At 47.8% G+C, this 15,464-nt stretch overlaps 2 protein-coding genes across 8 annotated transcripts; one reads left to right on the top strand and one right to left on the bottom strand.

Moving 5' to 3' along the window:
• Positions 1-1,211: 1,211 nt before the first annotated feature.
• LOC118503125 lies at positions 1,212-6,679 on the bottom strand. 6 transcript variants are annotated; one of them, XM_036036082.1, is made up of 4 exons: positions 6,474-6,679; positions 3,607-3,850; positions 2,536-3,191; positions 1,212-2,462 (listed from the first exon to the last, which is right to left on the bottom strand). In XM_036036082.1, exons 1-4 carry the CDS (start codon positions 6,558-6,560, stop codon positions 2,262-2,264), a joined length of 1,188 nt encoding a protein of 395 aa, XP_035891975.1. In that variant the 5' UTR covers positions 6,561-6,679; the 3' UTR covers positions 1,212-2,261. The 6 variants fall into 6 exon arrangements, with proteins under 6 accessions (XP_035891975.1, XP_035892004.1, XP_035891999.1 ...); XM_036036111.1 differs by having other exon boundaries at positions 4,661-6,674; XM_036036106.1 differs by having other exon boundaries at positions 3,607-3,847; positions 4,661-6,674.
• Positions 6,680-7,024: 345 nt separating this feature from the next.
• On the top strand, positions 7,025-14,830 carry LOC118503097 (protein cramped). 2 transcript variants are annotated; one of them, XM_036036010.1, is made up of 5 exons: positions 7,025-7,651; positions 8,356-11,234; positions 11,344-11,445; positions 11,521-12,228; positions 12,310-14,830. In XM_036036010.1, the coding sequence occupies exons 2-5, from the start codon at positions 8,556-8,558 to the stop codon at positions 12,400-12,402; spliced, it is 3,582 nt and encodes a 1,193-aa protein (XP_035891903.1). In that variant the 5' UTR covers positions 7,025-7,651; positions 8,356-8,555; the 3' UTR covers positions 12,403-14,830. The 2 variants fall into 2 exon arrangements, with proteins under 2 accessions (XP_035891903.1, XP_035891892.1); XM_036035999.1 differs by having other exon boundaries at positions 7,025-7,663.
• The last annotated feature ends 634 nt before the right edge of the window (positions 14,831-15,464 follow it).

Raw genomic sequence — 15,464 nt, 5'->3', positions numbered from 1 at the left:
ACAACAGCAAAACGAGGGTAGTGGGCATCCCTTATCGAAGATAATTTCCATCGTATCAATACTCGAAGCCAATAATTGAGTCTTATCAAATGGGTAATTCAAAGCATACAGGTACACTCCAGTACTTTCCTTCACTGCGCGCTGCATTGTTTTTTGGTTCGGAGTTGAGTTTTTTTTTTTTTTTTGAGGTTAGGTCCACGCTTTTGCGCGAAGGACGATTACATCTCGATGACGGGGGACAGTCTAGGGGGTTTGATGAAGCGTCCAAATATCTTTACACACTCTTGCGGTTATCATCGGTAACCGCCGCGCGTTCGCCTCCCTTCCCTCCTGTGCACTTCCCTCTGTGCCAAAGGAGGCTTTACCAATATTGTGTAGTTTATAGGCGACCTATAAATATTTCCCGGACAGCGTTGTATAGCACACAAAAAACACGCAACCAATGCGGTATCTGCCTAACCCCTGCGAATTGCTCTCTTTGATATGCACACTTTTTACATTTGCAGCGCTTAATTGCTTGCCCTCGGGGGGCCCTAAATGTCAATCACAGAAACCACTATGCGATCTGGGAAGGGAGGTCGGTCGTATTGAATCTTTTGTTATACTGTTGCGCCATTTTTGTTGTTGTTGCTGCAACTCGATTGCAAGATTACATCATTTACAGCTGCTCCTTGCAGCCGGGTTTTACAGCCTCTCCACCTCCTAGTGAGGTCGAAAATTCGAGAACGGGGCGTATAACCCCCCCATCTTATACTTTTTGTGTTCGACATTTATTTTAACCTTTCAGATACCCCTGCATTCAATTCTTAATCAATTACTACCGAACAATCGTTGGTGCCAGTGTTCCTCCTACCAGGCACTCTGCCGACACATGATCTGCGTGTGGTCGCGAAACGAAATCCGAACTTCCATTGTTTGGATCGAAGAAGCACAACTACAATCTCTCTCTCTCTCCTCTTGGTCTAACGACCTCTTGGGTTATGCCTACCATTTCTGGTCTAGACTAGACTTTATGATGCCACGTAGTCAGAAGAGTCAGTCCTCAACTACGGCGGAACGGTCCAGCAGGGATTTGAACCTCTGTTCTGCCGTAGGAAGACCGATGCCCTTGTCGCCTTTACCACCGGGCCACCCCAGGTAGAGTTGTCGATTGTCCCAACTACAATCAAGGTACATAAATTCGGATTGCATAGCCATCAACCATCGCGGAATTAGTATAGATATAGCAGCGTTCCATATAATTATCTATCTTACAGTTAATGTGCTCATCATTTGGAATTGTTTGCGTTCGTCACTTGGGATGAAATATGCGGAGGGAGTTTGAGTTTTTTTTTACTTCTTCGCGCCGTAAAACCGTATCAAAAACAGACGAGCCTCAACACGTGTTCTAGCCCTAACATAATGTGACTTATGGCGCTTGTAAACCGTAAGAATCATCTCAGCAAGCAGCCGGTAGTTGAGTGGCAAGGTTTTTCCCTAGACGTACAAAAATATTTAACGAAACAGAAACGGATTTTACAAAACGAAACACAAACGTATTTTACAATCTGTTTGTGGGAACGCAACGCATCCTCAGGTCGACCGGAAGCCACGGGCTTAGTGTGACGGTCCACGGTCCGCGACTTCTCCGTCTTTGCGCTAGCAATTCTCTATCAAACGGCTAATAGGATCTCGGATGTTTCAAATCCAATGACTCCAGGGACTCTGGTTGGTTGTTTGTTTGCTCTATTCTGCTGGTTATCCAGCTACGCTATCAAGACGAAGGAAAACGATTCTTTAGGGGTCCTTCTAAAAATGCCCGTATTACATAGGAGAAGTGTCCTCTGTATTTTTTTTTCCTTTATAAAATCGCAGTTTGATACAATTTAATCTAGGAGTAAAATAAATTAATTAAGATCCTTTTCCCTCTGTGGTCAAGTAGATTTTGTTGTTACATGAACATGTGTTCATGTGTTTGAATTGAGCCTAAGCTTAAAAAAATTCACTAAATAGAATCTTAAATATATCAGCCGCAACTACATAATGCAGCTATTGACTTCGACACTGTCCGAGTGGTTGAGCCTTTCGCGCAACGTGCTACGCTGTGAGGCAGAGGAACCTCTACTATGCAATACGGACAGAATCGCCTGTTCGGTGTGTCTGCCTGTATGATCTGTTATCGGTTTCAGTATATAAGGGGTTTGACATAAAAATTATATATAACATCAGGCATCTACACATCAGTATGTGTAGTGGCAACTGGCAACGCGCGCGCCCGGACTCTAGCCACTAAGTACACTCTCGTCAAATACTACCCCGAACAGGTCCTTACAGGCATCGATAGCGGCCGCCTTCCGTGCCAGCTTCTTCGAACGGCCCTTACCGACGAAATAGCGACCGTCCGACCGTAAGCCGGCTACAAATTCTCGGTTCAGCTGATCGTTGTTAGAACCGAGATCTTCGTACGAAATTTGTGGACGCATCTAGAGAGAACAAAACCGGTAGCATTATTAGTCTTGGTAGCAATTTTGCGTCTTGGGGAGCGCTCTAACTTACGTATGCAAACAGTGCGGTCGGATGGCGTGTGCTTGCGTTCGGCGGCAGATCCGCCACAGTCTTGGTCACCTTCGGCATGATCGACGAACCGCCACCACCACCACCACCACCACCATTCTCCGCTGGGGCCGGTGCCGAGGCGGCCGTTTTCGCCCGGGACGATTTGATGAACGGCACCTCGAATCCTTCCGATTCCCACTGCGTAAAGAGTTTGTGCAGCGCGAACGCGGCCAAATGTTCCATCGGCAGGTCCTCCGATTCGACGCATTCCATCGGTTCGGCTTCGGGCTTTGCTGCTGCCGGTCCGTCCACCTTGTCGACGGTGGTGGCAGCAGCTCCCGGCACCACCTGTTGCTGCTGCTGCTGCTGTTTTTGCTGTGCCGCGGTTCGCTGCTGCTTGAGTCGTGTCATCTGCGCAAAGATGAGATCCCGCAACGCCTTCTCGGAAGCTTTTGCCTTCGCGAGATTTTTGTTCGGTGCGGTTGCCTCGTACTTGACGTTGTTGATGACGATTTCCGCTTTCGTTTCCTGCCCGTTCGTGTTCACGGTAAACTCGGCCATGCCCGGGCCCTGCAGCTCGTGCAGTGCCACGATCGCATTCTTCGGCATTAACCATTTGCGAAGCCGGCGCAGCTGACGTGCCTTGCGTTCCTTTTCTGCGTGGGGTTGTTGTAAGTTGATTATAATGAGGGGAAAAAATCGACATAATTTTCATAGAAACTCGCTTCACCCCGAAAACAAATGCTTCACATGAGAGGATGATAGCAATGGGATCATTCTTTTTGAGACAATCTGATCATTGTATGAGATTATTAAGATAGCTTTGCCGTATCTCTCATATTTGCGCAGTGTTGTGTAATCATCTCCCATTACGTCTTTCGCAGCTAGCTTGAAGTCAATGTCTGCTACAGACGACTGCAAACTATTGCGATCGATTGCTACCCATTTCCTGGATTCTAGACATTTCATATTGTTTTTTAAAATAACTAACAAAATGATGTGTGTTGTGGAACATATATATTGCAAGCAATGAACAACTGTGAAAACAATCAATCCAAACTACCAACGTACCACTTCTCTTTCGTTCCAATGCGTTCAGTGGTTTTTTAATAAAATGTCGCGGCTCTTTCACCCCGCCCGGGACACTGCTGCCGCCTTCCTGCGTGGTATCGCTACCCTCGCCACCGCTGAGCGAATCGTTCTGTTGCTGCTGCTGCTGCTGCTCTTGGCCCACGCTCGTGTTAATGTCCATGCTTGCGGCGGGTTGCTGTTGGCTCATCGGTCCCTCTGCGGTTCCTGACTCGTTGCCCGACTGCTAGCAGAAAATAAAACGGCAATAATGGTAATGAATGATCTCGCGACGCGCCTCCCGTGTATCCTCGTCGGGGACGGTCATTCCTAGATGTGTTTAAATGTTTTGTTTTTTTTTCAGGATTTTGTGTTGGATATGGTAAGAAAAAATTCCGATGGAAAACAACAAACGAAAAGGATTCCTGTTCTGGAATGCCGTTGTTCAGGGTTGCCCGTCGCACGCACCCAGTTATGGCAGCGCATGCGCACGCGTTATGTTGGAATACAACCGAGGGACAGTGAACAGCTAACTACTGGCACAATACGCGTACGATGTTGTGTCTGTATGTGTGTGTGTGTGTGTATGTGTACGTGTGCTTTGGCGTGTCACGCACACAGCTGATGGAAGAACAGTTCACAGGCCATAATGCAACTATTCAGGAGCGCTCGAAGGGTCTTGAATACGCATTGTACATCCTGCTGCCTATCTCACCCACCCACAGCATACCGGTACCACCAGTGTCCCTGGGGCATTCGCACCAGAAGTTCCGCCAGTAACGCCAGTCCCCGGGGCGTATCCCGTACTCTCTTGCTGCCCGGCACGGTTGCCAATAAGTGGTTGCCTACCGGTGTGATGTGACTGCTGGCATAGCAAGACCTCCGGCTGGCTTCACACACCACCCCGACAATCACCCGTCCAGAACGATGCTTCCCCATCGAATGGTACCGAAACGGAACTTTCAAAGGTGAATGGGATCTTCTGTTGGCTTCTTGGCTTTTCTTTTTTGTTTTTTTTTCTTTTTGCTAATTACTATTACTAAGCGGCAATACATACTTTACCGGCTCCGCTGGCCACGTTCCAGATAGGTGAGCCATTAAGAGCGAGTAGTGGGGGAAGGAGGGTGTGAAGTTGGAACGCTCACATGCGTCTCGAAACGTTGCATTAGCTCCGAAGATGATCCACCACCACCGCCCAGCAGCCTGAGATGCAGCTGAGACGTGTTTGGCAAGTGTAGATCGGTTCGAGTCCCCGATATCCACTTGACGCGCTGCTGTCGAACGCTATACTGCCACGATCATGCATAGAGGGGGAACATCATTATCATTAGAGCTCGATCTCCCTTGCCCGGTCACTGGTTCTTGCTACTTTTTACTTGGGCGTTAAGCCGGTTTTTCAAAAGTTGACACCTCTACTAGCAATATCCACACACTTAGCAACTTGCCACTGGGGGAATATTCATCTAGATTTGTTACGCTTCTTCAACCCATACCAAACTAACTATGTGACGATACCGTGTCGCATTCGAAAAGCGTACGTTGATTTATCCGGCATTTCTTTAAACGTTTGGCTCTCATGACGGGTATTCAATTCGTGTGGAAAATTTCGACTTCAAACTGAACAAAACTTTGCAGAAGAAACAAATTCACTTTGCCGTTGCAGTGGCTGTTAGAACTTTCTACTAAATATTAATATTACTGCCTTTAAAACTGTTAGAACATCTACTAGATATGAGACGTAGTCTTCGTTGACGTTCATTTACAGAAGAAGAAACTAGGGTCTTGCGATCGTGGACTTGTGTTGTTGGCGAGTCTCGCAATCAGTCGTTTTGGCGCGCTCCGGATAAAATCAACCGACATTATGTCGATGAATTTTCTACAAATGTACATTTTTGCATACAATCAAATTGATAGTAGAACGAATTGGTACAAATCAGTTAAGTTGCAAAGGACTTTGTTCAGAACTTCTCGGATAACTTCGCTCTGCAAGACATCTTCCTGTGAAAGATGGTCTAATATTGATTGTAGAAGAAGATTCAGACTTTGAGGGTAGTTTCTTTTCGAAAAGCCAACCATAATCCTAAAAGTAAACATATCTTATGAAAAATGACACGATAAACCATGCCGTACACGTTTAACGCATTTAACGCTACAAACTATTTGCACTGAGGAATCAGCTTACATAAAGACTTTACAGGTGGATATTCATGAATCAGCATAATCAAGTTAAAGTTTTATGCATTTACTTGCACATAAACCACAGCAAATATATTAGCTTAAATGAAACATAACCCTTTATTTGAAACGTGTAACGCTCTGCGGCGTTACAGTTCATCGCGGTATTTTTTTTTTTCAACACATTATACGTTGATGATGTTTCATAGCTTGAACTTGCTTTTTGTTACAAGTCACAAGGGGTTAGCGTTTACATATGTAGTAAATGACACAAGAAAAAAAACCCAGCCCAGCCATTCGTTCGTTCCATACGCCCGCCCGAACACATGCCAGATGCTTGCCTAGGTAGCTTCCATAACGCACAACGTTTTGCGCATAAAACCCATTGCAACAATTATTTTCCACACATTTTCCAAAAAAAAAAACAATCTCGAATGGCAATATTTCCAAATCGTTTCACGTAAAACAGAAATTTCACTTATCAAAGGTCTCATTTGCCGGCACCCAACCCCCAGCGGGATGCGTCCAGGTTCGTAAATGGGCATTGCCATAACTCGTTGTGAATCGTTTCACGCACACACACGCGCGCGCTGACGCGTTTGTGGAAACAGGCCCCTGAATTTCACCCTCTATAGGCTACCCCGTTTTCTGATGTCTGAAATGTGCCGAGTTTTGCTCGACCATTGGTGTGATACCTGTACGCTTTGCATCGTGTTATCGCCCGGTACGAGATGCCGTTTGTATTCCGATTCAATTTTTAGCTTTATTTTATCACCGAACATCGGCACCGAATATCTCGAAAGGTTGTTCCTTGCACAAAGCACGAGTAAATTTCAGCAACAAACGACGTACGAGTAGGTGCTGGCTACAGGTCGGATGGATTTTTCCTACCTTCTACAAACCCCGGATAATCGAGCACGCCCGAATTATCGAACGATTCGCCGGTGTGTTTATACCGGTCGGTTCAGCTTCGTTCCAATTCATGCACATTACCGAATTAAATCTTTTGCTTAAAATTATTTGGAAAATAAAGCGTTTGTGCGATTAATGCGCTTCTTAAATTTACTAACTAAAATTTCCTTCGAGCTGCACATTTTATTACGTTACAAAAAGAAAACAATAAATAATTTTAAAAATATATTTAAAAACATTTAAAAAAGTCGTTTTATTTTGTGCGTGAGTTTAAAAACAAAGTGTATGAAAGCAATTTTGTTTAATATGCTTTCATAATCTTATAAAAAGACTCGTAATATAAGAATAAATAAGAAATCGGCACCAATCGCTGTGGCGGACGAGTTATTTTGAAATTTAAAAAAAAAACACACAGTTGCTTTCAATCGTTGGTAGATACCGTGGTCACAGGATTACTCTGCTGTTCGCGCCATGTGATGTTGAAAACTATTCTTTCTCGCTAGAAAAGAGCCCTTTTCCCTTGTCCGTACAATGTAAACGAAAGCACAATACAGGTTAATCCGAATCGCGAAACCGTGCCGAAGCAGCAAAACAACACGCACCAAAAAAAAAAAACCCTCGACAGAACCATCCTGTTTGTTTTTCCCCGCGAACGCTGTTTATTATGACGTTTCAATTTTGACAACGACCAGCGAACGGCCCAAAGCAAGGAAAACGGTTCGCCCCATGAAGCTATGCAGCCTCCGAGCGCGAATGCAAACCAAAGCCGAACGACATCTTTGGGACGTAGTCTGCGTTTTCTGTTAGTTAACTATTTCGTTTCAGTGCATCGTTTATCTGTTGTGCCGTTTGTGGGGAAGCTTTCGTTCCGTTTTCTTTCATAACAGTGCGTCCTGTTAGCAAGGGGCCGGTTGGTTTTATTCCCCCGCTCTGGAGCGACGAAGCGCACCAAAACCTGGTGGTAAAAATAATTGTACGTTTACGCTGTTGAAAACTTTCGCGAACCTGAGACTCTCCGCCATTTTCCGTTTTCCGTAGCTCGTAATTTAATATGAAGAAATTGTGGACCTGGTTGGAGGAAACCACCAGAATGTAAACAAAGCGTAGTTTTATGATAAAAATTGCTTGTATTTTATTTCGTGACGGTGCAATTAGCTAGAAGCCATGAGTGATAAAAGTGTGTCACTGGCGTACCTTTCGAATGGCGAAACCTAGCTAGGACGCTTGGCCCTGTTGCCGTTTAGCCGTGAATGATAACATCAATTATCGAAAACGGGGGGAAAAACGTGAAGGATTTCCAAATTTACACACCAACAATCAAATACATTGCCGGAGCTCATCAATCAATAGGAAAGAAATTGTTAAAATGAAGACACGTAATACCTGCGTGTTCTGTGTGTGTTGGTAGCAGACCAACAATCACACACCGAAAAACGTTTTAGGACGTGAGGCAGATTAGTGCAGGAGTCTAATCTATTGTAATGAAAATTTAATTGTTTGCCCCACGGTAGAGGTAAATGTGTGCGTTTTTATTTTTGTCACCTTTAAACTTTTCTAACAAGTTCGACAGATCTGTTAGAAGAGGCATTGAACAGGCAGCGCAATTTAGCGAAGGGTATGTTCAACAAGATGAAGCGATATTAACACTCTTTTCCTCTATTACAGAACTTGCCTCGTTTCGGGAAACGGATCACCTAAGCTCGGCGTGCTGCTGCTGGCTGGCTGATCGGGAAAGGGTGGTCTGTGAGACCATCGGAGGGAATGTTCCCCAACGCTTATGATTCATCGCCGGATGTCGACCACCGCCAGCCCATTTGCTTTCAATGACCTTATGCGTTTGGCCATAGTTTGTCCTGCTTAAAAGAATGTACGCATCCAGCAGCAGTAGCAGCAATTGTTTCGCGGGAATAGGCAACTTTAAGGAATTGCGATTCACAACACCATCGGCCCAGAATGGTTCACTTGCGGAGGAGCTCAACACGGCTGCCGGCAGCGCCACTGCGTCGTCATTAACAACGCATGTCGCGCTACATTTCGCGTCCACCACCTCCTCCTCCTCCTCCTCCTCCACCACCACCACCACCACCTCTACCTCATCCAATCCTGATGTGACGGCGGATACTTTCAAGCAACCGGCGCACATTTGCGCAACGAACGGGTCCACTATGGTTCCGCTTGAGCAGTGCAATGGTACACAGGAAGCTACGAGTGGGCCGTGCGAGCTTTCAAAGTCACCGGAGCAGTTCGATAGCTGCACCCCGAACGCGAAGGACCAACCGGCGTCAGATCCGGGCCCATCGGCGAAGCTGGCAAAACCACCCCGAAAGGACAGCGTGCGCGGGTGTTCGGTTACGTTTCCGACCGAAGAGCTGCTTGGCTCGGTGACCACCTTCTACCCGTCCGGCGATCTGGAGAATGGGCAAACGTTGCGCACGAGCGCCCGGGTCAAGCACAAGATGCGGATGGACTCGATACGCAGCAGTACACCGCCGCTGACCGAGCGCAAGGAAGCGGCCAAACCACCCACCTCCACCCTTTCGAAAGCGCCCATCCAACCGAAACAGATGCGCGTGGTCTGGAGCAACCATGACAAAAATCTGTTCTTCGAAGCGCTCAACGAGTACGGGAAAGATTTCGAAGCGATCCTCAACTATCTGAACACGAAGAAGCGCCGGAAGGATAACGCGGAGCAGCAGGTGTTTAAGTCGAAGGATGTGCGCAACCTGTACTACCAGTTTAACCAGAAAGTGATGAAGTACGTGCACTTTTCGGACGAGGTGAAGCGGGAAGCGCAGGAGCTGTACGCACTGATCAACTACGGCGAGATGCGCCGGAAGGTGCCGTTCCAGAACAAAAAGTACTTCCACAAGCTAAAGGATCTGGTCTACAACGGATTTACGACGGTGCGCGAGAAGGGTAAAAACATTCGCATCAAAACACCCTCCTGTCGGGCACTGCGGAAGCTAAACCAGCTGGAAGAGTGGCAGGAAGAGATCAAGCTACCACCGCGGGTCGATGTGCTGCTGAAGCCGGCCACCGTCGAGGCGTGGGGCCGCGTACAGTCGTTGGCGCAAAATCCGCGCGTACGCATCACCGTCACGATACAGAAGCGACTGTCGGCGCTGCTGCAAATGTTTCAGCAGAAATGGCGCGCCCAGGATGTGCGGCTCGGTGAGCGGTTGGACGAGATGAAGCGTACGTCGGCGACCGTATCGTCCAAGCTGTCGCGCCAGCGAATGCAGCACGAGATACAGCTGTTTACGCCGGCGGATGCAAAGGACGGCGTACGGATGGTCGGACTGCCCGTGTTGCGGTTCGTACCGGCCCAGAACGTCGTCATCCATCGGCCGATGATCAGCTTGACCGACTTCCAAAGTAACACCAGCATCTGTCTCAATTCATACGAGCAGCGGATCGGGGTAAAGGTGCCGGGCGAAACGTTGTGCGTCGCAGAGAAGCCGGCCGCTTGCAAGGACCGCATTACGGGCGCGGGCCGGCGCCAGCGTACGGACAGTGGTTCGGAGAAGGTGGGCAACGAAAGCAAAAAGCCGAAGTTCGACGACGGTGGCAAAGAGCCGCACGAGGAGAAACCGTTCGTCGAGCTGCTGGTACAAAACGGTGCCTTTAGTGAGCAGTTCAAATCACCGAACGCTTCGAACGAGTCGACCGAGCTGAAGGACTTTCTCGGCAGCGAAGTCCACCGGCATCATTACGCTCCGTTGCGGTCGACGGACTCGGATGCGCTGGTCGCACGGCAAAGCGATAACTCGTGCGATGGATTTGCGCTGATGGATGGTGATATGCTGCTGGGCGCACGGTACCAACCGGATACGGCCGAAAGTTCGGCGGGTGAGGAAGCGATCAAGGGTGGCGGAAATGGGGGGCTATCCAGCAGCACCACGACGACCACCATCACGAACACGACCGTCACTACCAACACCACCACTACCACCACCATCGTGACGGTGAAGAAGAAGAAGAAGTACCACCGACGAAAGGCTGGCGACGCGAGCAAACCGAACGGGACCGTGCCCGCGATGAACCACTTCCGGCCGCTCGTGTCGGAGGAACAGATGCAGCGGATCCGGGATGGGTGGACGCTCGACAGCGTGGGTGATCTTACGGTCGGCGATCTGTACATCATGTTCGGGGTCGAGATGAAGGTCGAGCTGGAGTACGATTGGGTTCGGGAGGATCGTGCCACTGCGGCGGCGACGGTGGCACAAACCGTGAAGGAGTGTGTACCGACTGCGCCGTTGGTAATGAAGGAAGAGGGTGGCGAGCATTCCGAACAGCCAATGGATGAAGGTAAGGCAAAACCAACGGTCGTTCCGGAACCGACCGCGCCTGAACCTACAGCAATGGATGAAGAAGAGGTAGCGGCGGCTACTGTGAAGGAGGATGTTAAGGAACAGCCACCCGCACGGTGTCCGGTCGATTCGATTAGCCGTCGATTGAAGAGCCTACTGTTTTTGGCCAGCTTGGAGAACAACAATGCAAAAAAGCGTACCGGTCATGGTGGTGCGGCAGACCGGAAACCAAAGGTATGTCATTGCTGTCGTGCTGCTCTAGCATCCTCAGCTGGCTGGCTGATCGCACTCGTTCGAACTTACATTTATTGACACTAATGCTTTCCGTTTCAAACGCTTGCAGCGTGCTGAAAATGATGGCGGCATTCAATCGACACAAGACGACTGTCTGCAGTTTAAACACCCGATGCTGCCCGTGCGCATCAATCACCTTGTGCCGGAACTTGTAAGTACTGTGTAGTTCTTGGGAAGCGCTTGTCGCTAGGCCAGCTCATTCTAACCTTAATGTACCCTATCGCAGCACGTCCCTCCCCGCTACAAGCAATCGCGCTGGTGGCGATCACGGGTCAATCGGCAGCACGCGCATCCGTTGCTTCCGAATATGGTACGCACGCCACCATCCGCAACAGTTACCTCCTCATCCGCCTATACGGCCGGTTCCCGTGTAGCTCCTCCGGCCATGCCCCCGGCAGCTGTGATCCCGAGCGCGAGTGAGCCTGCGAACGTCCCCCCGACGCAACCAATCGCCCAACCGTCCGCCAAACCACCACCGCAGCCAGCTGCAGCAGATGAGAGTGCAAACCTAAACTTAACGCTCAACCGCACCAGCAACAACCTCGTGTCGATCCCAGCGGTCGAGAGCGACTCCAGCAAGAGCAATACTAATAGAGATACCAATCCAACGTCTTCCAACCGGCCACGGACCGGCCATGATTTGTTTGCGGTGCTTAGCCCGGTGAAGAACCAGAGCGCAGAGCTATCGATAAGCGATCTGAGTCTTAGCATTTTTGACCTCTCGCTGCCATCCAGTTCATCCTCCATGATGGCGAACCTGTTCCCGGACATCGTACCTTCCGGCAGTGGTACATCCGCCGCGTTGCTACCCCAGGAAACCGGAGATGAGAAAGAGAGCGAAGTGAACCTGAACGATCTGTCGCTGTCCAGCATCCTGAACAGCTTTGAACCGTTTCCATCCTCGATCCGTAGCTTCCCACCGACCGATCCGGATGTAAGTGGTGCTGCTCTAGAGCATGGTTTGAGCGAGGAGCATCCTAACGCGACGGGGTTTTCTTTTGTTATATCCTTGCAGGTGGACATGTCAGTGATGAGCGAAAACACCGTCGATTACATCGCACGCTTTCAGGACATTGCGGACGAGTTGCGGGCCCAGCAGCTTCCCTAGTCTACGGGGTACGACGGTGTTTGGATGCATCGTTTCGCAAGCACGCTGGACTGTTACTTGAACGAATCTCACCATCGACGAGCGCAGCAAGCTTTAGCATACGTTCCGTGGCAAGGCAGGTGGGTGTCATAGATAGGGGACCCGCCCAAGGGTTAGGTGCTGGGGACGTTAAGACAAACAATGGACATTACAAACCTCACTAACGTTATACACAACAATTTAGGCTTTCCTCACTAAGTATTGGGACAGGTGAACTAGTGTAGAACGGTTGTAGCCCGACACCTCCGACTCAAGTAAGAAGAACAACCGTTATATTAAGCTTTCCCACTACCCTAAGCAATTACGTTGTTCAACTAAGTTCTACTTTCGTTGCTGGTAGCAACTTTTTCTGCTTTAACCATACATTGAGCTGTCCCTAAAGTATTTTTGTTTTGTTTTCACAAAAACGCGTACAAGAGTAAACTTCAAGTTTTATGCCGAATTTTGAACTGTAAGATTAAGGTTACGGGTAGAGTTAAATTGATCGATTCACGATTGAATGAAATCCTTTCCCTTCATAAGTTTCGTCTGCAGCGTTATTCATGTTCCTTGCTCTTAAATCTTCTGACTAAAAACCTGACTTGCTAACTTCACTTAACCGGGAATGAAATACGTAAAGCTGCACATATCCACCGGCAGTAACGAAGTCGATCTGTTCGTTGCCACTATGGGAAAATAATAGGACACCACAAGCCTAACCGGATAAGGGGTTAGCTAGCACTAGCCGCTGGAAACAAAAAACCATTTTGGCTAAGTTGGCGTGATTAACTCTTGAATTAAAGTATTACTTAAGGGAAGTGGCTTGTAATAAGGGAAACTTATGCCTAACAACTAGGTATCAGAATAGCTATGTACAAGGTAGACCCAAGAGACCTGTATATCGGACGCAGAGCCAAATAATACGGTTACGGTTAGAGTGCGCGCGAGAGAGAGAGAGAGAGAGAGGTTGGTTAGTAGGCGTACCTGATGCTGTATGGTACGTACAACCAAAGCCTTACAAGGGCCAGCCCGTCGGAGGCGATCCCATAAAGCAATCGGTAGAAGTTATGAACACGACAGGACCCATACAAAACACACACACACACAATAGTATTCAACAGCGGCTCATTACACAAAACTCAAACAAGATGAGTATTCAGGGATGAGATCAGGGCCTTCCGGTTGTGTGGCGGTGTGCCATCGAATGTATCAGAGGGGGGGAGCTACTGTTATTTTGTTGCGCTCTGCGCTAGGGACTCTGTTAAGGCGTTTATCAACGTTGTTAATCGACACTGTTCGATGCTTCCATGGCACGGAACGGAGACGAATGTTACACGGTCCTTTCCGCTGTGCTTTACCGCGTAACAGGATGGCAGCAAAAACCATGACACAGAATCGAGCAAAACTGCAAATCACGTTGATCGGCTCGAAGTTACAAACTTCGGCAGATGGAAAGTATTACGTATGATAACGTTTACGTTGCTGAGAAGGAAGCAAAGCTGGGGTGCGTTTCTTTATCATTTAAATGTTTCTCAAACAAGTTAAACTGTTTACTTCCAATTTAAGTTAGTTTAGGTGTTTAGGTGATGTAGTTTTTTTGTGTTTTCGAGATTATACTTGCAATTATACGCTTCACATTAAACTAGCTATTCGCTTGTTTATTAGATTCGATAAAATACGAAACACTAAAGGTCAGTTGTTTCGTAGCAAACGCACAACAGAACGGCGAACCAATCCCTGGAATGTAACATGTATCAAAGTTTCAAAACCCTTCCCGGCAAACAAATCAAATCAAAAAATCAAACGAACAACCGTTGTTGGTTACGCCTACCTCGTAGGGGGGGGGGACTAGCCGATGGGAACCGGTGACGAAGGAAACCAAACTTTAAAAGTTATTCATTGCCGCCTTCCATTTGTTTCGCATTTTGTTTGCATTGCTTCTGTGGTCAATTGTTGACGGTAAACGCACCTTTAAACCAGGTATGTCAGACGTTATGGTCCTTGCCACTTCTGTAGGAAATCTTACAATGAGTCAGGGTACACTAATTGCAGGGACAAGCATCGCTCAAGAATTGGTCCAAGTGCCATCAGTTTTGCGTTACAGCGACTACTAACAATGAGATACGGTAAACTTGGAAAACAATGGACAGATTTCATGGCGGACCCAGCATCAAGGACAGTAGCTCAGACATACCTGCTTTAAATTGGCTGCATTATTCTCGCCTTGCTAGGCCACACGGCCTAGGTCGAATGAGTTTCGTTTCGTTCGAACCTTAGCTAGTTTAGTAGGGACGATATTTCTATAAAACAAACACAAAACTACTACTAAGGAATATACCACGAGCGAACAAAAAAGAACAATGTACAGAAACCATTATTACGGAACTACTAAATACAAACCTCTCCCCCATTTTGTCCCCGTCATTTTGAAATAGTATATAGGAAGGATTGAGATGATGAAAGTATTTTACGCGTGTTGAAGCGTTTTGATTGGAAAGACTAGAGAGAGCCATCCGTAACTCGGAGGTGGAAACTTCCGGGACCATCTTCTATAAGTCAATCCAACATCTGGCAAACGCTGATGACTTAGACGTAATTGGTTTGAGGGCTTTCGTATGTTAGCAGAAGCTTACCAAAGGATCGAGCGAGCGGCACAAAACCTCGGGATGGAGATTATCGAGGCGAGAACCAAAATGATGGTGACACCACCAGCGACCTTGCTAACAAACACTGATTTACGTGTGCTGTACAGATAGGTGATCGCATCTTCGAGGGCGTCCAAAACTTCACCCATATCTGGGGTCAAAAGTCAGCCCCGACAACAACATTGATGTTGAGTTACGCGCAAGGTGGGTGCTGGCTGCCAACCGTTCATACTACAGCCTGAGGAATCTTCTCCACTCTAAATACCTCTCGCGACGGACGAAGCTGGGACTCTGTACAGAACATTTACAGTCCCAGTACTCACATACGCCTCTGGGACATGAATTCTGTACAAAACTGACGAAACCCTCTTAGCCGCGTTCGGAAAGGCGGATGCTCAG

This window comes from Anopheles stephensi, chromosome X, assembly GCF_013141755.1.
Source record: "Anopheles stephensi strain Indian chromosome X, UCI_ANSTEP_V1.0, whole genome shotgun sequence".
Classification (NCBI taxonomy): domain Eukaryota; kingdom Metazoa; phylum Arthropoda; class Insecta; order Diptera; family Culicidae; genus Anopheles; species Anopheles stephensi.
The sequence above is the reverse complement of the archived record's forward strand: the minus strand, read 5'-3'. Positions and strand labels throughout refer to the sequence as shown.